Source organism: Mycteria americana, chromosome 2 (genome assembly GCF_035582795.1).
Source record: "Mycteria americana isolate JAX WOST 10 ecotype Jacksonville Zoo and Gardens chromosome 2, USCA_MyAme_1.0, whole genome shotgun sequence".
Classification (NCBI taxonomy): domain Eukaryota; kingdom Metazoa; phylum Chordata; class Aves; order Ciconiiformes; family Ciconiidae; genus Mycteria; species Mycteria americana.
In genome coordinates this window covers 118,911,157-118,936,416 of record NC_134366.1, presented here as the reverse complement: position 1 = coordinate 118,936,416, position 25,260 = coordinate 118,911,157, and the positions used below count along the sequence as shown (strand labels likewise).

Genomic DNA, 25,260 nt, shown 5'->3' with positions numbered 1-25,260 from the left:
TACAGCAACAAACTGCAGTGAAACTGTGAAGGTAGAAAATGTCCAGCTAGTAACCTCTTTCCTAAGAGACTGTGTTAACCAAAGGAATAATAAAATCTTGTTTAACCATCATTGAAAGACTTTTTGGTAGATGGCCAACTCTGGTTGGTCTCTTGAGTATAACAAGTAGTATAGAAATGTTCCTTCTAGCATTAATTCACATCAGTTTCTGATGCTGATCTCCTGTACATCAAAGAGAAATGCTCCTTTAGTGCACCTTTTTACATTTTAAACCATTTAAGCTTGTAGCATGTTCCACCTACTTCTTTTTGCAGCAGCACACTCTGCCCTTAGTCCTACTGAAGTATCAGCTATATTGGTTGGTGTTCCATACACACATGCAGCCTGGTCCCACAGTGGTGAAATGGAGATCTTTCCTTGCTCTCATATAGGGCTTAGGGGGGTTTGGGCAGGCAGTCGCTTGTTGCCATGCCTGTGTTTCTAGTCCTCCACTGGCACGTGGAAGGGGGCTTTCTCCCTTAATCCACTGGTAGCCCCCAGAGGGAAATATCCCATTCTTTTTCTTACACTGAGGACAGACTCAGCCTAAGGTTGAGTCTCAGCGTTATGGAAATACAAAGCACTCTCCCAGCTGAGCACTGCTCAGAAGGTTGTTCTTACGCAAATCCAATCAGGACAGTGTGAAAATGCTTAAATAGAGGCTCCATCTAGGGCAATATGTTACAAACTTGTTAGTCTGGATCTGTGAAATCCATTTTTTCAGTGAGGAGTGGAGCTTACAGCTTCCAAAGCCAGATCGCTACCTGCCTGTTTCTCAGTGTGTCATCCATGTCTCCTACCTAAATTTTAATTCCTTTCCCCTTACTTTCCAAGTATTATCCTGTACAACAGAGCAAAGGCTTTATTACTTTCTCGTGCACAGCGTAGCCCGTGTGTTTATATCCCCTAGCTTCTCCAGTTGGATGTGTCTAAGTGTAACCTTTTACTTATAGGGAAGAGCAGAAGGGTTTTAGGATTTGACACAAGGTTTTGCATTTCTAGCATGCTTGGTAGCTGTTTGCTACAGTCATGCATTGAGGCCTCTACAGAAATTGGTAGACTCATCCCTGACTCTAAGAACTTGCAAATCAAATGCAGTAACCAGACAACCTCCTCTTGTTCAAGCTACTCTTGCTTGAAGTCACACAGAAAAGTGTGAGGGCCAGGGCTATGCCCTGTATCTCTTCAACCATAGTGACCCGTCTCACATGCTGGGGCATGATGCTGCTGACTGCTGACTGCTTTCAGCTACATAGCTGTTTCCAGAATAACACCACATTTAAAAAAGAGAGAGAAAACAGTAACTGTTTATCCTGGCTAAGCTTGTGTAACAGGTTTTCATATGATGTTTTTACTGTTTAAAGTCTTTTTTCATTAAACTGTTTCAGTATTCGAAAAGCCCCATTTCTCTTACTCAGCTTCATTAGTTATAGGAAATCACTGGATTAAAGTAGAGAGCAGATTAGCAAAAAATAAACTGTAGTATGTCTTGGGCATATGGTGCCGCGTATGAATGGGTTTTAACTACTTAACTATGTATAACAAAGAGCAGAAGGAGAGATTTGTCTTAGCGTGCAATAGTTATAATTTGCAGTAGCTGCATAGCTTAACAGTCAGAAACCACAAAGCCGCGGAAAGCTTTTGGTTAGGATTTGCATGGGGTGTGCGCGCCTGTCCCCGAGCTCATGTCGTGTTTTCTGCCAGCTGATGGCCGAGCACGAGACTGGACTTAGCTAATTAACAGGATGCCTCTCCCTCCTTTCCCTTCCTCTTCGCTGGGCTCGTGGTTTGCAGCGCTGGGTTAGTGTGGGTTACAGAGACCAGGATTTAGCCCATCGGACGCGGGAGCTGGCACTGGTCCGGGCACGCTGCTCCATCACATGGGCCAGAGGAGAAGCATGCTGTGGGCAAGCCCGTGACAGCCCGGGCTTCGCCTCAGCTGGAAACTGTTCCCCGCAGAGCAAATATAAACAGGAGTAATAAACAAAAGAGGCCACAATGTCAGGGTGATTGCTGGGGAGTAATCAGCCTTCAGGCTCTGGGCACAAATACGGCTTGCTTTGAATTCAAATGACTCCGTAGTTCCTAGCATCCCCCTTTTTTTGCCTAATAACTATCGGTCCCCTCTGATACTTCCACCTACAAAAGTCAAATTTATGCCTTTTCTAATAGACCCAGCTCACACTGGTTTGAACTTGGTCCTGAGACACAAGTCAGTGCAAACACTGGTAACGTCCTGACGGTGCTCCACCTCCCGCTCCTCAGGAAAACTGTCCTTTTCCATTTGGGTGTTGAGAGGTTTCTGAAAACCAAGCAGTGGTGGTGCCGTCATTTCCATGTCTTAAAAAACCTGCTTATAAAGGGATATAAAGATTTGCAAAGCCAATCAAATCTGATTTATAAAGTAAAATCAGAAATACCTGGAGAATTACCTGGTCTTTGTCTGGGCTCCTCAGTATATTTGCTAGCCCAGATTAACTAATAATGTTACGCCATATAGCTTAAACATGAATGTCCTTCCCTTTTTTTGGGGGGTTGCTTTCCTCTGAGGCTTCCACAATGTGTTTCACATCTACTGTGAGTAACATTGTTGGACTTCTGCCCTGGATTAATCAAACATAAATCATCGCCCCATGCAGAAAGAAAGTTTTGCCAAAAATTGTGGTGGTCCAGAGAAGAAAAGAGGGTGGGGTTTTTCCCTCTGTGAACTTTTAACTAATTTTACTCCTTTTTTTTTTTGGTGGGAAATTTTGTGCATTGAAAAATTCACTGACAAGGCCCTGATCATCTTGTTTTTTTAGTGATTAATACAAAAAACTAAATCCCTAGCTGCTCAGGAGAATTCTCAGTTACTTTTATGGTGGTGAGCCCTGCCAAACTTGCAGGCTTTGTGTTTAGCTTATCAGTAACTCAGCATTGCTTCTATTGCAGAGTTCCCTGAAGAGAAGAGGCAGCAGAGAAATACACAAAGAAAAAAAGGCATTTACCCAGGTATGGTTTTCAAGAACATGCAACTTGGAGCAAAAGTACATGATAAAACTCCAAATTTCTTTTTACGGGTGTTGACAGGGCCATCAGGCACATTAACTAGAGTGCAATTAGGTCTTAATCTACTGAGACCTCCCAGAGATAATGTAGAAGCAATTTAGGACACAAGTGTGATCTCTAAACCGTGCAGCTTCTTGGGCTCGTGCTTGTATCCATAGATTCAGGCTGCAGGTTTTCTACAAGAAGAGAAAATCACCTTGCCTCACAAAGTAATTGGATCGCAGCTTAGGGACTAACTAAATTTATACATGGTGCCAAAGATTTTGTGCTAATGAGCATCTTGGCAGGGAATGTGGTTGACACACTGCAACGACACCTCGCGAGCTCTCGTGTCGCAGCCCCGGGTTTGATCTCTCTCTGGTGTCGGGGCGGGCAGCATGTGGACTTGTGCTCCCCCAGGCTGAGACAGAACACAGAGCCTACGCTACCCACTCCATCTCCCTTTGGACACCGGTTTTATTGAAATCCCGTAGGCTGATCCTTCTCGGGGGAAGCAGTCTGCCCGGTTTCCTCTGCTTGTTGTGCTGACTGTAGGAGTTAAAGCTCTTCCCAGCACCCGTACAGTTACTGTTTATAGCCGGAGAGATGGGGATAGTGTTTCACCTCTCTGCGAAAGGAGCCAAGAGCGACATCGTGCCTTCATTAGAGAAAGGTTGCACCTCCCCTGCTGCCCCCTCGGCAGGCTCAGTGTACGCAACCGAGACCCTAGAGGTCTTCTCTGAGTCCATGGAGTCTTAAAATCCATTGATTTGTAATAATAGCTGTAATAAATCATTACAGTGTCTTGCACTTGAGTGGGTAGGGCAGGCAGCTGAGTGGGTAGGGTGGGCAGACCAGGGGCTCGTGGTGGCCGGGGGCTGCAGCCTGCTTTCCCAGGACACAGCAGACCAAGCGTCCCTGCCAAGCCAATACAAGCACGGCTTAATCAGACCTTAAAATGGGGCACTGGGCTGTCTGCCTGCAGCGCCTGCTACGGAGAATTATTTAAGTCGTCAGTCAGGTCAGAGAGTTTGTTTTTCTGCAAGTCTGTAAAATACATCGATGAAATATACACACACATATATATATATATATATACACACACATATACATGCCCACACACATGCAGATTACAGATGAAGCTACATGAAGGCAGGGTTGTGTCCACCAGAGTTTGTGGGCAGCACTGTCCTTCCTTTCCTCATTCCTGGAAATACAGAGTGGTAGAGGGAATGGATTCCTTATGCTTGCTTCCTCCGCCCCAACACAGGCATTAACAGCAGCTTTAGTTTGCCTTGGAAAGCCTTAAAAAGGACTTCACAAAATTATCCAAGTAACCCTGGGTCAGCACTTCCCCACTCACAACGTGGGGAAGTGATCCCGGAAACCACCCGGGGAAAAAAAAACCCTTTACACTGTATACACACATCGTAACTCAGGCAAGCAAAGGATTTGGGCTTGAAAATGAAAACCATTGCGACAGCGCTGTGCAAGGTGGCCGTTCAGTTTTCTTCAGCAATTCTTTAGGGTAGGAAAGACTGAGAAACAATCTTATATATTGACATGGCCCAGCCTATAGGTGCATGCCCTAGCTATCTCCCAACTCTAGGGTGCTATCCAGAGCTGTCTGCAAACCCGGGTATCCCTTCAGAGGTATGTGCTGGTTGAGACCAGAGCGCACCACAGCAAGTCCCCAACCTGGTCAAACAGCCACCAGGTGCTGTGGCATGGCCCAAAGGGGTTAGTACAGACACAGCCCGGGAGGTTCAAAACACTGCTCTTCAGGGACAGCAGAGCTAAATACCTAAAATAAGTTCAAATATCCATTACATGTTTTGTGAAAAGCAACCACAAACTTAGATTCTGTGCATCCGCATGCTTACAGATATGTATAGCATATGGCAAGACTGGTGTTTTTACTCACTGGGAGCTCATCACGAAAATTAGCTGGAACATCGCACCCACCGCAGGGCACACCGAGTAAATAATACCTGTGAAATTGATTGTCTTGAAGTCGTGTAAAAGCAGAATTCACAGCAGCGCTTACCCGCCTCTAGCAGTACTGAAGAAAAAAAGTTTTTATTCAGCAGAATTGCAAAACGGAGCTTCTTGGAAAATACCAGGCACCAGGCAAAACACAAAGAAAAGTGGTTCTCCAGCGCAAGGTAGGAGTGCTGGCACTCAGCCAGATGCTTGGGTGCTGGTCGTACTGCCCTGTCGTCAGACTTGCAACCCCAAAACCGCTTACCCATCTTCTGCCTGGCAGTTCCCTTAGCCGGTGGTGGTGGTGGAGGAGATGGCGCTGGACTCTATCTATCTTTGTGTCTTCTTGCCAGAAAAGAAATATCATATTTGGGGATTTTTGATCAGCTCTTCGTTCTCATCACATCGTTTACATTGCATAATGAATTTAAGTTCATTTCTTTCCTTTACGTTTCATTTCTTTATCTCCACCTTCTACATTTGTCTAAATTAGACTGCAGACTCTGTAGGGAGGGATCTGGGTTTTTTCTTTCTGCTTTTTTTTTCCATTAACATCCCTCTGAAGTGCCATGCAGAGCTGTGATGCTATTGCATGCAAATAATCACTATCAGTAATCATTAGTTCCCATTTATCCTTAATGATCTCTTAAAGCCCATGACTAGCACCAGGACTGACGGAACATTTTTGCACTCTCGTTCCTTCTTTTCTTTCTATACAGTCTGCCCTACGTACACAGGAAGGCGTCCACATATACTGGACATGAAATAGTGTCAGGCTGTGCCGTAGCCTAGCTTTCAGCCCCTGGGATTCGAGCCTCTTGTTCCTCCAAAATGGTGGAAAGACTGTATTCCCCCCCCCTTCTTTTCATTCACGCTTTAACTAATAATGAACTATTCTTAATTTTGGTGATTTGGCCTCTCCTTAGTTTGCCTTATATGTCAAAACTCTACTTGCCTGTGTGGGTGTCTCACCCTCTTGCTGTTTCTACTCGGTTTCAACTGATCAAGAAACCACTGATATTTCTGTACACAAAGTTTCAGAGGGACAGATGCATGAAGGTTGGAGTCCTACCCTTCTGGCATGCTTAGATCTGGCTGATAAATCTCTCCTGACCATTCTTTTCCTTTGGAAAAAAGCTGTCGGGGGAATGGGATTTTCAGTAGTCATGTTCCCTAGCAGAGAAGCGGGGAAGATCTAAAGCTTTCTCACCTTTCCAGACGGGATCCATATTTAGTAGGCGAGATTAACATCCATCAGCTCTGTTGTTTTTTATGAGGCTTGTGTTTGTTTAATGAAAAAAATCTTGTTTGTTTCAGCTCTTGCAGAAACCAAAACCTACAAATGTGATCCTTTTTTTCCGTAGACAAAGCCTAGCAATAAAGTAATGCCGGTATAAGAAGTTAACGGTGGTTTTGTCCTGCTATAACAACGCGCTAACTCCGCAGACGCGTTGAGTCGTGCAGCGATGCCAAGCAAAAACATTGGGGCGCTGACCCCAAGCCCATCGAAGCCTTTCCCTTTTCTTCCAAAGCTTCAAAATGCCGAGTGCCTTGTCCCGAGTGCAACTCGGTGACTTATTTCTATTGCTTGAAAGGCAGCAGCGGGTGTCAGGCTGGAGCCCGCTCTGCCCCCGGGGAGGAGCTGGCCCCTGGTGCTCCCAGCCGGGGGAGAGGGCTGCGGGCGGGCTGGCCCTTCCCCACCGGCATGGGTCCGGCTGCCTGCAGCCAGGGAGGGGCGAGGCACCAGCTAGTGCCACTGATGGCTGGGCTCTCGCAGCCAAAGGTAGGCAAGAAGCACGGGGAAAAATGCTGCCTTACAAAGACAGAGTAAGGAAAATGTCAGATGCGATTATTTCCTAGCTATTAACAGATTTATTTTAAACTGGAGTGATCACCCCACCTGTGAGCTCTGAAGCGCAGCACTGGTCTGGATGTAACCTTCCTTGTGATCTTTCTGTTTCCCTAAAAGTAAAGCCTACAGCTGCAGGGGTAAACTGATTCTCGATGAGAGGAAAAACAAAGGTAATGTCTTGTGCAGCCCTGACCAAAGATGACACTTTAATCATACAGCTTATCCAGCCAGAGCAACCAAAATTCAGAGTGACTCCAGTGGAGGCTGCCTGGAGTTTTGCCAGGTTTAAATCTGATACTTAATTTGCAGTTTTGAGTTATAAAGAGAAAAGCAATTTGCAAATCTATGTGTGAAAAAGAGGTGTGTGTATGTGAGGAGATGATAGAGAGGAAAGAAAGCCGATCTTCTAGAGGCTCCGCTTCTAATCAATTATATGCACCTCAATTGTATTCATAGAAAACTCACATTTCTGGTGCCAGAAACACAATGACCAGGGTTTTAGTCAGTCAACGGATCAACTGATTGCAGTTGTGTTTGACTCCTGGTTGTCACTGAAAACCCCACATTAACAGAAACTTTGGCTATTTTTTACCTCTATCATGTTATTAACATTTAGGAGAACTTTTTTACTATTTAATATTTTAAAGCTCCAGCCTGCACCAAGCGGAATCGGTAAGAAAGCTGACTTGAGTTCAGAAGTATACAACCAATTACTTTTGTGGCTGTTCTGGTATTAATAGCTGAAATTAAGACATAATTAGTATATATCTAAATAGAATGGGGCGAAATTAATCTGGGTAACATAAAAGACACCATTACCAATGTGCAAGGATGTGTGCTTTAGAAATTAAATCGTTTCCTCAGATTGCTGAGCCATAATTAGTTTTGTAAATCTTTTTATTTTTTTAATAGCCTGATCTGGGTGAACAATTAAAGTCAGTCATGTTTTCTTCTGGATTTGGTTGCCATTGTTAGGAATTATAACAAAATGGTGCTTGTGAAAGATAACAGTGCTCCGGAGACCAAAATGAAGTTTCCATAGATAATTGCACATATGTCCACATGGCCTACCAACAATGATGAAATCTGCTGTCTCGAGAGATCATCTTTCAAAGCCTGCCTTCCATTATATTGCTAATGCTGATAAATGTGTCTCTTATGAGGCCAAGTGCCTGTATCTCCATGACAATTCATGAAAGTGATTCACGCAAAGAAATTGTTCATCGGCTTAGAATTTACTTAACCTTGTCTCTTATTGCAGCACAATACGCACTGGAGTTTTCATTTGAGTTGAGATGCAGTGCTTTAAAATGCCCAACACACACAGAAAAAAATCCTACTCTCATTTAATACCCTGGTGCTTCCTGGAAAACGCAGGTTTTCACATGGGACGGATTTGGATGTAACTACGGTTTAATGAATTTTTCTTTCCTTTTTCACATGTTTTCACCAATCTCCCATGTGAACAGTTGTCCATACCAGAAAGAGGGATCACAATCCGGTCCATCCTAATAATAACAGCAGCTGAGACAACAGTAGCGCTTCCTATTCAGAAAGCGAGTTAGGCACTCCGGCTAGCTCACAGCATTGAGAGATCCAGTAATTAAAGTCTTCACTTTGCAAGGCACCCAGGCATCTTAGCACACTCTTTTTGTGCTTTCTAGCCGAAGAAGCCCGGGCTTTGGGATTACAATGAGCAAATTCATCTGAGTAGTCTTTGTTTCGTGATGCTAAAAGGGAGCAAATGTATCATTAAACATAAATGGAACAGAAAGTGCCAACAAATCACAGCACCTTTTCATTTGAGTCATTCTCATTTTCCACAAAATTTGCTCAGTATTTGAGAAAAACTAAGCATTGTGCTGGCACTCTTGCATCACTGAACACTTGCACTGGCACACTGACTTTTTTTTTCCCCTCTGACTCTGGTCAAGCTGCTTTGCCAATTTAACCAGGACCAAGCCATGAAATGTGTCAACCGTGTGGTTTGCGCAGCTCTGTCTGTGTATTGTTTGCATACCTAACAGATACAGCTCAGAAGGTGGGGAGGTGGAGATTTTGGAAGGTGAGCAACTGATTTTGCTTCTAATATAAGCTTTGGGGGGGTGATTATTCTTGGCAGGAGGACAGCGCTGATTTGAAGTGCCAGCTCCAGTTTGCCAAAGAGGAAGCAGCGCTAATGCGTAAGAAGATGGCCAAACTGGGGAGGGAGAAGGATGAACTGGAGCAGGAGCTCCAGAAGTACAAGTCCATCTATGGAGACGTGGACAGTCCCCTGCCTACTGGGGAGGCAGGGGGCCCACCCAGCACCAGGGAGGCCGAGCTGAAGCTTCGTTTGAAGCTGGTGGAGGAGGAAGCCAACATACTGGGCAGAAAAATAGTGGAACTGGAGGTGGAGAACAGGGGGATTAAAGCTGAGATGGAGGATATGAGGTGCCAGTACGAAAAAGAGTGTCTCAGCAGGGACCACATTTCAAGCATTCCTACCTCGCCCTACGGCGACTCTGTGGAGTCGGCCACGGAGCTGCGCCGGCACCTGCAGTTCGTGGAAGAGGAAGCAGAACTGCTGAGGCGGTCGATCTCTGAAATCGAGGATCACAACAAGCAGCTAACGAACGAGCTGAACAAATTCAAGTTTGAGCCAGGCCAGGAGCCGGGCTGGTTGGACGACGCGGCGTCCAAGTGCGGCGGCACTTTGCAAGAGGAGCTGAAGTCAGCCAGGTTGCAAATCAACGAGCTGAGCGGGAAAGTGATGAAGCTCCAGTATGAGAACAGGGTTCTGATGTCCAATGTCCAGCGTTATGATCTTGCCTCTCACCTGGGCCTGCGCACTTCCAGCCCCAGGGACAGCGATGCCGACAGCGATGCTGGGAAGAAGGAGAGTGACAGCGAAGAGGGTCGCCCGCCCCAGCCAAAGAGAGAGGGGCCCATCGGGGGCGAGAGCGACTCTGAAGAAGTTTATGAGAAGACGTCGGGTTTTGGGAGCGGGAAGCCATCGGAAGTCAGTGACCTGTGCTCCGCCGAGCTCATGAGAGTGAAAGAGGACACCGAGTCTTTAATTAATATCAAACGCGAGGCTGAGCGGCTCGAAAGGACCGTAGACCGCCTTATCACTGATACGGACAGCTTGATTTATGACGCAAAGGTGCACGTAACCAGCAGCCCATCCACCGAGCAGGATTTCAAAAGTGGTGAGGAAAGGGCAGAAGATAAGCACGAACCGGAGCTTCTGGACACCATCAACTCCAGGATGAAAGCTTTCCGGAAGGAGCTGCAGACCTTCCTGGAGAAGGTTGATCACATTGGGGAGGGCCTTAAGGAGCAGCTGGAGGACCTCTCCCCTCTTCCCCATCTCACAGAGTCTTCCAGTTTTCTATCCACAATGACGTCCATGTCTCGAGACTCTCCCATTGGTAACCTGGGGAAGGAGTTAATCACCGACTTCCAGGTAGGTCGGCCCTTGTTTCCCTTCTTTCTGTTTATTGTTTCTCTTTCTTGCTGGCATCGCTACCCTAGAGCTAATTTTCCTCTCGGCTGCTTTGTTATGATTTCAGACCCGCGATGTATTGAAGTGTGTAACGTTAAACAAACACTTTATAGGTTTTTTTCTTTTGTTGGTTTGCACAACTCCTTTGATTCAGAGGCGGTTCCTCGTGGCAAAAAGGCTAATCCACTGGTGCTATAGAGATCTGTCTTCTTTTTGTCTGTAACAGCAGTGTTTCCCTGTGAAAGAGGAGATTAATTTAAAAAAACTAAAATTCTGATGAATGTAAATTAGCAGCCTTGCTAAGAAATGTGAGGAGGTCTTTATTATGCTCTCTCGTAAAAGGGTCAGGCGTGTTCTCAAAAGCCTTGCCAAAAGAACCCAACCAAACGCAGTTTTCTAAGTGATGTGTTTTGAAAAGCCTGCTTACAGCTCACTCCCCTAACCGAGCAGCGAGTGAGAAGCTCTGTAGCCAGCGAAGGACTGCCTTGCCTAAAGCGTTGCCCATGGGCGCATGCCTAAACTGCCACAGCTGCCACACTGGATATGGCTTTTCTGCACAGCACAAGTAAGGAAGGAAGAGCCTTGTGTCCCGTATCCTTCATGACTTGTATGCTTGCTGTTGGTTTGACTCATGCATCCTCATTGCATGCGCCTCATAACCAGTGTTTGCATTCTTTTTTCCTCTCTTTCTCTTTTTTGCTTTTCAGATGTTTCAGCCCATCATTTTGCTCATCCTCATTTTGGTTTTGTTCTCTTCACTTTCTTATGCCACTGTATTTAAGTTGGTTTTTCTGTTCACGCTTTTCTTTGTCTTGTAGTATTTCAGTCGTCTACCTTACCCATTTTTGTTTTCTTTATTCCCTCCTGTCCTTTTGTTTTTTTGTTATAAACCGCCCATGCACCTAACAGTCCAAACTGAGGGATCAGATGGAGTGGCAGCTCAAACAAGATCGTGGAGAGGAGCGAGAGATTCACCACCAGCGAGCCACCACCGACCCACACCGCAGAGCTGATGGAGACATTAAACTCTACAGGCCAGGAGACAAGGGCTGTTTCAGTCTAGAGGTCAGCAAAACAGCCCATCTTACTCACTGCCTCCTGCTGCCTTAGCCAGGAGATGAGTAACAGAAGCCAGGGGTTGGGGGAGTAAATTGGACCAAACACAGCACCCCTGTTGTGAAACTTGTGGTTGACCTCTTTTCCCCCTTGCAGTTTCAGAGAAGCAAATTGGTCCTGACTTTGGACTCATCACCCTGCCCCCAGTAGCTTCGCTAAGTGGGAAAATACGGCTCAGGGAGCCACTACAATTGAGTATAGTAACGAAAGATCTCTGGAAGAGGTTGTAATCGCTGATGTGAGATCATGCTTCCAGGTTTCACCTTGTTGGATATTTTAAATCTGGAAAGCCTACAGATAGAGACTGCTTTGCGTTTTGCCTGGCAGTAGTCTGCACAGGAGAGGGTTTGATGCTGGTGTGCATGGTGATTCTCAACAGGGAACACAGCACCCTGCAGCTTCCAAAAAAACATTATTTAAAGCAGAATTCTCCGTTGTTCAGGTTGTGGAATACTTTTCCATTCGTCAAAAACATTGATCAGTTTTTATTTAAATCTTCATCCATGCAGAGGCCATATCAGCCTCAGTAAACATCTCCTTAGCTGCTTTCTCATGAACATAGCTTGTTCGACACTACAACTGGTCCTGAAGAAAACAATTTCTAATCTGTCTCCACAAAGGCGAGCTGGAGCGTTGAAAAACTTTTCTGTTGGCCACTGGGAAGGCAAATCTACCTGGAAACTGTGCTGGTTAGAGTAGCTTCCAGTGAGGGATGAGATTTAATATGTTTTTAATTCTAAAGACACATGCAGAGACCTTAGCATATCTGAAACCCCTAATTGAGTCTGGGAGAAGGAGAATGCTGGCTGGAACAGCTGGGTGTGTGAGTAAGCGATAACAAGCACTAGAAAGCAGGGGTAGGAAGAAAAAGCTTCAGGGCAGCTGGTAGCCAAGCAGCACGATGCTGTATTGAATATCAAAGGGAGAGTGGCCCTTCATCTTAACACAGGTAATTCTTTGCTGGTTTTGTTTTGTTTGTTTTAAACTATCCTGACAGTGCAGAGTTTTGGTCGTACTAGAATAATTAATTTGTTCAGCAGCTTCTCTTCCAATGTTTCACTTTTACCAGTGATAATAAATCTCAGGAAGGATATCTGATAAACCCAGGACACTGTAAGTCTCTCACTGAAAGGTAAAGTTTTTCTTCCTCAGCGGTGAAATGGGACGATGAGGTAGAGAAACCTTGCCATTCAGCATGGATCCTTTTGCAATTGTATTGGTCAATAGTTGCAGTAGATTAGGTCAGAAAATCACCACAGCAAATGTTTACAATATTTTGGTTTAAATTTTGTCATTTTTATTAATTCCCTCTTACCATAGATCAGCCTCATTATTATATCAAGTCCTGTATATGCGAACCCTCTATTAAGATTAGGAATTTGGGTTATTTTGGCACAACATCTTTTTTTTCCCACTCCCAGGATGGGATGACGTGTAAACCGTGTACAGCAAACTGTGTTTAAACAGAGGATGGATAGTTTTCACACCATAGCCTGACAAGGAAAAAGCCAGTAATTATAATGAAAGGTAGAGAATATCCAGCTGAGGTCCAGATGTGCTCAGAAGGTGAGCAAGGCTGGGGCTTAAATGGCCCAACCTGAGAAAATGTTGAAGACTAAGGTGGTTGTTTCGGTCAGGTTTACTCAAGCAACAAAGAATATTGCACTGCTTTACACTGAAACTGTTTGGTGGGTGGACAGCCAATTGAAATCTTATAATCTGTAATAGTCAAACCCAAGTGAAGCAGAAGATTCTTTCAAATAATTTTGTATGGTATCATTTTTAGTCTTTTTTTTTAATTTCATACACTGCACTAGTGAAAACTACCGTTTCCTTTTGTGCCAGATGAATGAGCAGGAAAAAATATTATTCAAATACCATGGGGGCTTTGTTATTACCACAGATATTTCAGATGGAGACTCAAACCTTTCAGTGCCCACAGCAGAGATGGCTATACGTAAGTCGTTATCTGCTTTAACTTATGAAGTGAAAAATATATGCACTGGCCAGTGGATAACATTGATTGATGATCTTCTCACTGTGTACGGACTCGCAGCATGAGAAGAACACATTTCATATCAGTGAGGCAAATGTTTTCTTTTTAAGCAAGCAAAGCCATTTTTCTAAATTCATTTTTTCCAAACTGAATTTTAAATGAAAATTTTCCCAAGCAATGCTGAGCAGCTTCCATTTAGCCATTTCTCCTATTTTTAAAAATGAGCATCGTGGGAGCCTAATTGTTTGATTAAATACAATAAATGCAGACTGACTTGTGCTTGAAACTACCCCGTAGCCTAACTGTAAACATCTGCCTTTGTTTGGGCTTTGCATTGCAGTTGTTAGTGCAACAGTGTTATTAGAATGTATTTGCATGTTAAAGAAGTGGGTTAGAGTCACAGTCCAAGGGAAATTATATCTTGAAATTGCCTTAAGAGCAGGGCTTTGTTTTCTTGCTGAAACAAGCCATTCAGCTGCTGTTGTGGAGGTTGGAGCCCATTGGGGTGGATGTTCGATCCATTATTCATGATTTTAGCAGAGCCGGGTTATGGTGGGAGGGGGAAATAATTCTTTACCATCCAAAGAAAAAGCAAGTGATCAAGTGAGAATTGCCCTGACTAAAAGACAGGGAGGAACTAAGAAAGGTAACACAATGCTTCATGGAGCAAACGCCCGGCACAAATCAAAGGATTACTATGGCAACAAATGGGAACCAGTGGGAAAAATGGTAAATAATTTTTTGTCTGGTGAATTTTACCCTTTTTACCAATGGAATATCCATAAACAAAGGGCAGCTTCCATAAGCAGTCTCCTCCTGTTTATTCGGAAACAAGAAGACATTCTGGAGAAGAAAAATTTCACTCTTTCAAATGACCAGATGTAGTTTGTTGCAGTATGTGATACCTGATGCTCTAAAATGGAGCTGTATCTCCTAGTTCTGATTGTTCCTTCAGAGGGTATCAGTTCTGCCCTTACCTGAGTAAGTATATATCGCCAAAGGCAAAAGCACTCATCTTTGCATTTCAGATTTGGATTGTTTTCATACACGGCTTTTAAGGACTTACACATTTGTTCCTGTGTAGAAAAATGCCACAAAATCTCTGACACTCTCAGGTTATGGAAAAAGAATCACTGGAGTGAATTCACTTAAAACGAACAAGTTGTCACCAGAGAATTGAAATAAAAGCAGGTAGGCTAGAGAGGTGAGAGGATGTCTTAAAAAGCAAGTCTTCCACAAGGTCTAGTAATAAAGTAGGAAGAGCTCACACTGAAGAATAATTTCTTCTAGGTCATTCTTAATCTGTTTATCCATTTTCCTTACTTATCATACCCATAAGATATATAAAACATCTTTATTACTCTAAGTTAGTACCTGGGTTAAGTGTGGACCAACCAGATACACTGATGTGCAAGTTAGGTAAGTCACTTTACCACCTGCTTCAAATCAAAACTTCTGTATGGATTCATTTTAGACACATGAGGAGAATTTTGGTCTATATTTTGAATGTTATATTTTTAGCTGGTTTTGGAGTGTCTGTGCTCCTTCTGTGCAATTTTCATAATTCCACATGAGAGCTTTTCAGCTGGATGGCTTTTGCAGCAGCTCCCAGCCATGTGCTGAAAATTTTTACATCCTTTTCTCCTGCCCTGATTTAAGATTTTGTTTTCCAGAAAGGAAACAGTGAATGTTTTATACATTGTGACTTTTCTTTCTTCTAAAAAAAAAAAAAAAAGCCAAAAAACCAACAAATGAGGACCGCATAGAAAGTTGTATCTCTTAGTGTCCGCTGTTCCTCCAATGCAAAGTTGTGGGAAGAAGAAAGACAAACTGGTGCTGGCAGTATTCCTTCCCACCAAGATTAGGGGCAGCAAGAATAATTTACTTTGATGAATTGTATTCTTTCTTGCTATGCAAGATTCCGTAAAGGTTGACAATATAACGGCTTAAAAGACCCTTTATGATGTAAATCTGGATATCCCAGTCCTAACTGAACTCAGTGAGACTTTGTGTACTATCCATACAATGAGATGGATTTTTAAAGACTTGGAGCAAAGTGTTCTGTGTTTTCCCAAAATCAGGGACTCTCCATATAAGCACAGACAAATAACCACACAACTGCCTATTGTACACTAGTAAATGGAATATATGTAATTTATTTTTAAGGGGTGAGGAGAAGAGTACATCTTCAGAAGCAGCCTCTGAGAATTCAGTTAGATGTGTATTGCATGTATTGCAAAAAGTAATACAAAAGTAATACAAAAGTAATACAAAGTTCCTATCTGGTCTGGTTGATTGTATGCATGCAATGGTCAGCCGTCACATGTGAAAAAGTAGCAGTTTTTAGACTGCATAGTCAAATGTAAGGTCCAAATATCGAAGCTTTATAGCATAGCGTTAGGTGAGCAGCATAAAATGTTCATCTTTTGGCTTCCTGGAATTACACACAAATGCTGCAGAGCATCTTTCTACCCTGCCTCCTCAGGCCTTATTTTGCTCCATCCCTTCTGCAAAAAAAAAAAAGGCTAAAAAGAAAGATTCCATGAAATTTGATGTTCACAGTCGTTGCATATAAACCGATTAAGTTTGCAGGCAAACTGAGATTGCAATTAGCTAATGTAAAATGGAGAAAACAGACATGTAAAACCCAGGCGTGCCTCATGGTGCATGGCAACATGGTAAAAACAAGTCATGGCAGAAATGTGGGATTGTGCAAGCTGAAAAGTAACCTGAAAAGCCTTCAACACGCTGAGAGGGGCAGAAAGGGGTCGGTGCAATGAGGGAGTGCTGGTGAAGCCCCCAAAGCGTGGATGACTTTTCTCTGAACATCCTCTTGAGGTAAAGACATCGATGTGGATTAGCTTGTTCTGGAGTGATAACAGGTGAGAGAAAAGGACTCGGCAGAAGGATTTGGCACTGCCTGTCCGAGAATGGGAGTGGAAGTGGATCTGGAAATGCAAGAATTGGGATTCATGGGAAATTGTCGGTTGGTGTCGAGCTGTGGATGAAGTGCAGCCGCTTCTGTGGCACTGTGATGGAGTAGCACTAGCTTGTAGTTCCCATTATAGTGTGTTTGTATGTCTTGTTGCAGTGAGTTTCTATCTGTTTCTGTGGTGTCAGTACGTTGTGTGGTGGCCATCACATTAGGGGTGATTTCAGTTCCTCCTGTAGCGCCTTTGTTTATGAGAACAAAGGAGACAAAGAATGGAAGTTAACAGGTTATCAACTTTTGTGCCCATTTTGTAGCAGTGGTGTTTTCCAAAACAAAACCAAACCACAGTCGTGCCACAAACTACACCCTGCTGATTACATGATAGGGGCCTGATATCCACATATAAACATATAGACGTCCATCAATGCAATGCCAGGTACCTGAACTGCGTATACAAATATCACGATACATTTCTACACCTTCTTCATTCATGATCCAGATGTTTAGCAGCAATCTGTTAGGCACTTAAGCAGCCTTATCTCCCTTGATCTGAGCAGTACTAATCCCAATGCTTCTGGTAGAAATGACATTATATGAAATTATGGACTATGAAGAGTCCTCAGGTTGCACTGGAAGGCAAAAGGTGTGCAGCTCTGCATTCATGCATTAACTGCTTTTCAACACGTTTACTTTGCTGCTTATAAAAATCTATCATCCTTAAAGAGGCAAAGCAATTGTAAAAAGATTTGCACTGTGTAGCGTGCATGTAGTAGTCTATCTGCCTTTATGATGTATTTAATCTCTTAGTAATTCCAACAGTTATCACATAATCCCAGTGCCCAAGTTTCCTGAAACTTGGCTTTGCATGGGCTACATGTTTATCAAAAAATTGCATGAGTTAATCATTTTCTTGCCCTGATTTTGCAGACATAAGGTGTTGTCAGTATATATGTAACTATGTGATTCCAATTAATACTAGTCTGAAGTGGAACAAATGATCTTTTAGCAAATCATTGTTCATTGAAAAACACAAGTGTGAAGTGAATAGTGAAAAATTCAAACCTTACCTTCCTGGTAACTTTTGCTGCTCTGATTCAGCTTCCAGTTTCAGGAATCCCAAGACCAACCATATTTCTAACTATCTAAATGTGTAATCGTATGACTGTAAAGAGAGGCATATTAAGATCAGTGATTATTGCGAACAGAAGAGTGTTGCCATGTTGTATCTGTTTTCACCAGATCAGCTTTGCATGATTTTGGCTGATTTTGAATTCATAAAAAGAAGGAACACACATTTTTTAAAATCACACCTGAATTAACTAGGTACATTAATTATTAACGTACTATAACTAGTACATTGGTTATTATTTGCCATATTCGTAAAGAAGCCTGATCAGAATAAAAGAATGCAGAAATTTCTGATGACAGTAGTTTTTCCTTTATTGGATGAGAAAATTAAACTGGTGATTTACAAATGATTGTGCAAAACTGGCAAATCCCATTGCAAGCAGTTCTTTCCAAATTATTTGTGAGACCAAATTTTTGCCTTTGTGCAATACAAAATGTCTGCAGACATGTTAAGGCGTAAGATGAAATCGATAAGGCAGATAATGTTCTCTTGGTCACCTTACGTGTACCTTTCAGAGGGCTGGAAGTGTCTTTTCCTCAGGTACAAAACAGACGTGCACAAGTCAATAAGTGAATGAAGTAAAGAAAGAACTGGTAGGGCCCAGAAAGTATATGTTGGGTGACTTTCGTTTTTCAGCAGAGTATGGTCCTGCGGGTGGTTTATGAGATCCTTCCATCTGCCTTATCTTCTTTTTCCCTAGAGGAGGAGAGGAGCATCTGTTTCAGTGACAAATACTTTTTGAATAACCAAGAGCGTCCCAGCAAGGGCTGCCACGGCCCAAACAGTGGCAGCAGCTGGTTTTGCTCTCGGGAAGCGGGAGGAGTGCTCGGGGAGAGGAGATGGGTGCCAGGGCTGATGCCGGAGAGGAAATAGCAATGCAGCCCCCAAGAGCAGTCCCACGACCTGCGTTACATCCTTGCAGCTGCTGAGGTTGGAGCACGCTGGACGTCGGCCAGCAGAGAATTTGGGATTATGCTTCGAAGCCTGAAGTGATCCCTTCTTTTAAATGCGTCTTTACTCTGGGAAGTAGGAGTGTGGGGCTGTAGTGTTTTCTGTGGTCACACATGTGAAGAGGACGGCATCTGGCCGAGCATCACCTTTGTACAAACAAATCAGTTTTAGCTCCAATGTGAGAGACACAAAATGAAGGGCTTAGAAAGTTCTGATCAGGAATATAAGTGCCACAAGATTAATTAAAATAGTATAAATAATGAGGTCTGGCTCTGCCTTCTTAGGTCTTTATTTTTGAATTAAGTAACTTTCAGAAGTAAAGTGGATGGGATGCCAAACTTAATGAGAACATAAAATTGAAAACATGAAGATTAAAATAGTGTTGGACCTGAAAGAGGAGACACTTAAGCATTTTGGTCAGATCTCAGGCTCACACAGCTTATCACCATGACATTTGTGGAGTAATTATTTTGAGTAGAAATCACAGAATGAAGTCGACTTGTGCAGAGAGCTGTCCTGTATCTGAAGAAAGGGACCTTATATGCTTAGTTGGTTTAATAAATGCTCTCCCATTAACTTCCCTATCAGGAGTGTTGCAAATGAATAAATAATTAGGTTCGATATATATGCATTAGATGCATCTTCTGCAGAGATGTTAAAATTTTATAGCTTTCATTATCATAAAGAAATACACCACGAAATATGTAATCCTGTAACTAGGAGCTCATCTGGCAAACATCATGATGGTGTGTTGTCTCAGCTACTCAAGTGCAAACCCAGAGCAGAGGCCTGAAGGGAATATCCAACATGTAACATCAGCATCCCAGCTTTAGTTTTCCGAAGGAGCCACACAGGAAATTCCCACACATATTTAGGGCATTGCTGTTTGCTTGCACACTGTGCTTTGCTTTTAACTATTGATAACCGTGAGTTGTGCAGATGTCTGTCCTGCAGTTCTTTTCTTTTTTCCTTTTTTTACACCACGGAGACACATTTTCTGCTAAACCTATCCCTTTGTCCTGCTGATCAGCTCAGGGATTCCCATGTTTTACCTGTACAGAATGTATCGATACAGGAGCTTCAGGCTCAGCTTGAGCAGGAGACGAGACTTCACCGAGAGGAGCAAGAAAAGTTTACAGAAAGGATCATCCAGGTAAATACGAAACCTGCCTGCTGGGAGAGACGCATGACCATGATGTGTGGCGTGGACCTTGTTTGTCACGACCATGGGAACTTGTGTCCAGATGGCTGTGCCTGTTTGATGTCATCTGAGTAAATGAAGAATCTGGAAGTTGGGGAAATGTAAACTCAAGCCTATTTTGCCCCTTTGAATCTGGCTTCTGTGCTTGGTGGAGAGAAGTTTTGTCCTCCCCTGTGTGTGGGGCCAGTTGAGGTAAAGACGTGAAATACTGCATGGGGAATTATATCAGCCCCTTCAGCTCTCCGTGAGCTGGGGAAAGGTGCATTTGATCTCTGGGAGCACAGTTTGGCTCTGTGCTTTATTCTGACCCCTCCTGGCCCAAAGAAAAACCAACACTTCTCTGCAGTCAGAGGAGTTGTTACATGCTCATAACTGAGACACAAATCAGGACTTTCTTGTATTTCTCAGTACCCCATGCTTCCAACCTTCTTATTCATAACTGGTGAATAAATCATATTTTGTTACATGGGCTCCCCCTGCTCTTTTGAAGGCTGGAACAGATTAGTCAATCGTTTTGTGATCTCTAGCTCCTAGAGCGAAAAAAATCTGTTGCTAATTTTTGCAGGCTGTTTGGCTCTTAACTGAAGTTTTCTTTTTATTTACTTCACAGACTAAATTCAGCATAATTGTTGCATACTGTAAAGCATTTTTCCTTGTGCCAGCTAATCTCATTATGCCCAAGTGGTATCCCTCCGTTTTTTCATAAGTAGCTTTAATTTCCAGTTGATCTCCGTAGGAGCTTTCTCATGGAGGCTTTTGAAGGCAACCAGTAAATTGATTTCCTTCCTAGTTGCCTTGGCCATGAAAGCTTTTTGGAAGCTATGCCTGCTTCTTAAAGTTCTTCTCTTTTGCAATAGCTATCCATTGAAAAAGCATAATACTCTATGAAGCTACCTCTACCAGGGCCTTCTGCAAGAATTTGTGACCAAGGGGACTTAGATCATAACAGCTTGTAAAAACAATGAAAAAAATGCAGCAAAATCAAAGCTAGCTATTCATGTTGACAGCCAGTAGAAATAGAAGAATAAAAGCATCTTCTGGATTCTTCATTTTTCCAGATTATGCCCATCCGGTTGATATTGTTCCTTTTTTATCACCTTCCAGGATTTCTGGTGGAAATGACTCAGATCTTTGCTGTATTTAACCATAACTTCATTTGGTGGAAGAACCTGCATCAACACAAAATCTATTTGTTTCTTCCTGTAAAAATTAAATTTAAAATAAACCCCTTTTTCACTATTTTATTTTTAGCAATGTTCAATGACATCAAATTGATGTGTGCTAGCAGTGTACAATCTCCACGAGTGTTATTAGGAGTTGCGTGTATGTTTTTTGGGCCGTTGTAGCCAATTTTGTTCCAGACTACTTTTAAGCTGCATTTTAAGCCCATTTAAGCTAGCAACTATTGTAAAAATTTCTAATTTAATCAGGAACTTTTTAAGGCATAGTAGCGTAGGTGCTGAAAATTTGCATTATGCGAGAGCACATCATTTATAGGGCAGGAAAGTCCTTAGTAAACCATCTAGTATGGACCAGTAGCCCATGTCAGAAGCATCTGAATGTTGCCATGAAAATCAAGCATATATTTCTTAGCAGTATTAATTGCTAGGGGGTCCATGCACCTGAAGAAGAATCTCTGAAGTATTCTTCATTCCTGTGTAATGTTGTTTGTTGCAGGTTATGTCCTTACAGTTTAAATTGTTGTGGTCATTAGTGTACTGTGGCTTTCACAGATTTCATCTATGGAGCTGGTCAGCAAAGGGAGAGGCTGTTGTTCCGCAGAATGGAAAATAGTAGAAACTGGCATCTGTAAGCAGTGGCTCCGTACTCATTTTCCATCTGCTTTCTCTTGATCAATGTGAACCACAGCTTGGTTGAAGTGGAAACACTATCTCCTCCATGCAGAATATGAGATGTTGTACAACTAACTTGTACAAGTGCTACTGGGTGCAAGTCATGCCATTGTTTGATTTTGACATATTGAGGGAGAAGTCACGTTTAAAGAATAATGTTTCAGGTGGCCTTGTGTTGAAACAGATGTAATTATACGTGTGCTCCAAAGAATGAGCTTTTCTTGGTGCTTCTAGTACTGAAACTGAGACATGTTGAATGCCGAGTTGCAACCTATTCCTGTCTCTTCAGTTCCTGCATGTGTCCCTGATCTAGTCATATCAGAATGAGAAACTCTTTACTGTGAGTCATTCAGATGCCTCCAAGTAGGAACTGTGAGAAGTGAGGGACCAGCAGTTGTATCTTAGACACTGGATGTGGTTCCTTCAGAAGCGTTGCCCTTCCAGAAGCAGAGGGAGACGTAGCCACAGAGGAAAGGATGAGTCTGTGCCTGGGGAGGGAAGAGGCAAGGATAATATTCCAGGTTGTCTGAAAGGCAGCTGTGGTCCCACCTTGTAGGAATGGCTGCAAATGCATTTAGCAGGTGTGATATGTGCAGCAGTGTGGGGTGGTGGCCGTGCTGGGGACATATTGCAGGGATACAATCACGAGAGGGAAGAAAATACAGGTGGTATAAAATGTTTAAGCAGCAGCAGAGGTCTTGTGCATCTTTAAAGTAAATGTCCACTTCCACAGCAGGTTACTTGGATATGGTTGTCTAAGCAAAGCTTATCGACTGCTGTCCTCTAATTTCCTCAACAGTCATAACTGCTGAGGAACTTATTGAGCCAAACTCAATAGCTACTCACTACTGAAGAAAATTAGAGATTTCAGTTTGTCTCACCCAACAAAGTACAAGTCCTGGAAACCGCCCCAGGACACCACCCCATTGACATGGTGTCTGTCGTTCCATTAAAGCTGGAGGAGGAGCATATGCAGACCCTGCGGAGGAAAGACTTGGAAGTGCAGAGCTTGACTTTGCAGAACAAACTGGAAGAGAAGACCTGGAGCCAGGAGAAAAGTTTACTGCAGCAAGAACTCAGGCATTTCAAGCAGGACACCTTTCTCCTGTATGTCAAACTGAAGTGGCTGCTGAAACATTGGCGGCAAGGCAAGCGAATGGAGGAGGAAGGGGAGGACATATTAGAGGTAACTGTCCCACCTTACTAACCCAATGAAGTTGCAAGCAGTGGGGTACTGGGATGTTCCTTCTTTAAGTGTAGACTTTAAATATGATGTGGCATCAGCAACTTTATAATTACACATAGATTTAAAGGGGATTCAAATTAAACATGAAGCCTTTTCTTAAGTTGGCTTGTGCTAAAGTATATTCTGCATGGTAAGTTACAGATCACCCATCGTTAAATCTAAACCCTTAACTAGCACAAACATCTGGTCCTGAAAAACTCTCTCATAGTAAATGAAAATTTAATTAGGTCTCAAAGATATGACTCCTGAATAATTTTTGGAAAGAAAAAAAAACGTTAGCGAGCTGATGGAGTCAAATCTGTGTAGATGGGTTGAGTGCTGTCGTTTTTCTCATCGTGTGCACAGTGTGTTCCTTACAAAACCTTCATCAATACAGATGGAGGGAAGCTCTGTTTTCATGTTGGCAGGAGAATTATACAGCTTCTTGTGGGAACTTACAGTGAATCATTCTTGTTTGTTCCTCTTCTCCATGCACACGTCTATCACCGTCAGCAGCAGTACACCAGTAGTCATCATGGTGATTTTCCATGTAGCAACTAAATAAAGATCAGGAATTTCAGAAGTACATAACAACCTGGAATCCCCAAGCTGACACATCTCAGCAGGGGTGTGATTGCCAGTCAACATGCACTGTGAAGAAAGGTGCTGCTAAATTGTGTCGAGTTGCACATCCAGAATTACCATTCGCTTTGGAAATCTTACCTAAAAAAAAAAAAAATTTAAAAAGTGTTTGCCCATTCTGACATTTTATACAAAATACTTGAGAATAATAGATTTATTTTGCAGATTCATGCAATTCTGAAACCATTTGCTAAGGCAACTAAGTAGTTTTTCTCAGTATTTCTGATACTTATGTACCTAGTGTTTTTCAGTGCTTGCTGCATTTGGCAGTACAAGTAACCTTTCAGGTCTGGTAGGAGTATGCTTAAGTTGAATACTGCAATGTTTTGTGTTCTTAGATAAAGGGTGGATGAACATCTTTACCTTCATCTGCTGTGGTAATATGAGTCAGAAACAAGAGATGAGTAACTACTTAGAAATAATTTGCTTCTACTTTACTTCAGCAGTACTAATTTGCTTCTATGTAAACTAGCTCATCTTCTAATATCAAAATAGCTTTCATTTTTTCACTGTTTGGATTTTTTGACTGGTTAATTTATAATCAATCCACCTCCAGTCATTATTGGAGTTGTGTTTTGCTAACGCATTAGAGAGAATAAAGCGCTAGATTTGGATACTTCCTGATCTCCATATCTTCATCAGACAATACACCAGTGTCTTGTATAGTTTTTCATTAATACGTAATGGAATATATCCATCATGCTATGTTACACCCATCTTCTCAGCTGCGTAGACCTCCTCTTTCGCACGCCTGCATAGTGTTGTGTTCACATATGCAACATGTCATGTATCACCCAAAGATCATTTCCTGTAGCCTACAGAATAGAAGTCAATATATCCCACCACAGAGATGCAGGGGAAGATAGTCCCTTCCTTTAGCCCTCCAATAGATTTCTGTACCCCGAGGCAAATGGCAAAAGAGTGTTGATGACCCCCATCTCTTGCATTTTAGATCGAGCACCCTGAGGCCGTCCCAGACTTTGGCATTCAGTCTGAGCAGAAGGTGGATGATGCAGAGCGAGATGAGGAGGAAGAGGATGTTGTGTTTGCACTGACAGATTTCTCCCAGCGTCCCGCCACGGAGAGCACAGATCGTGGACCACAGCTGCAGACTGCAGAATTACTGCAGCAGCAGAAGCAGGTACTATACCATTTGTTTATCATGCCCTGGGGATGGAAACTGTGGATTTTCCAAGGGAGGTCATTTTCTTCTGCTGCTGTGTTAAATCACCTAGAATCATACTTGTAAAAATACTTCTAGTTACACAGCAATTACAGTGGATTTCATCCATTATATTTATTTTTAATCAGGAGCCACGTGATTACTGTTCTCCTGTTGGCAGATGCTATCAGTGAAAAATCCCATTTCCTCTTGTGGCTGTTTGCCCAGAAACATCTATCAGTATGTGATGGTTTGCAGAATTTACATGCTACTCTTGCCTGAGCACATCTATTGTATTCCACTGTCAAGCTTTTAGCAAGAAGAGGTGATTTTATTTCCTTTAAATAATTTAAGAAACCAGTACATGTATTTAATGTTTCCCTTAGAGATGATAGGAAAACAATGCAAAAGTTCCTTCCTGTCACTAGGCTTGTTTTTAAATGCCTAAAAGCAAATCATGCTAACTTTTCCCTGACATCGCCTGTGCCCTGCCTGTGTGTATCTGAGCACTGCCGTATAGCCTAGATTTTTCCTTTGTGCATTTAATATACCAGCAGTCCTAACAATAATAATAGCAAACATTCAAAGGGGACAGACTTAAGGCTTCCAACAGTTCTTCAGGAGCATCTTCTTATATTTTTAAAATGGAAAACGTTCAGATGAGA

The 25,260-nt window shown here is 42.8% G+C and overlaps 1 protein-coding gene across 5 annotated transcripts in view; it reads left to right on the top strand.

Moving 5' to 3' along the window:
• The window catches only part of MTCL1 (microtubule crosslinking factor 1), a 111,310-nt gene that overhangs the window by 55,341 nt on the left and 30,709 nt on the right, over window positions 1-25,260 (top strand). Inside the window, exons 4-10 of one of the 5 annotated variants that reach the window (XM_075494384.1) lie at window positions 2,971-3,030; window positions 5,157-5,231; window positions 9,024-10,349; window positions 11,298-11,453; window positions 19,573-19,665; window positions 22,522-22,752; window positions 24,386-24,574. In XM_075494384.1, coding sequence (XP_075350499.1) covers window positions 2,971-3,030; window positions 5,157-5,231; window positions 9,024-10,349; window positions 11,298-11,453; window positions 19,573-19,665; window positions 22,522-22,752; window positions 24,386-24,574 — 2,130 coding nt within the window. Of the gene's footprint in view, window positions 1-2,970; window positions 3,031-5,153; window positions 5,232-9,023; window positions 10,350-11,297; window positions 11,454-19,572; window positions 19,666-22,521; window positions 22,753-24,385; window positions 24,575-25,260 lie in introns of all 5 variants that reach the window. The other 4 variants (XM_075494383.1, XM_075494385.1, XM_075494386.1 and 1 more) reach the window with 4 other exon arrangements.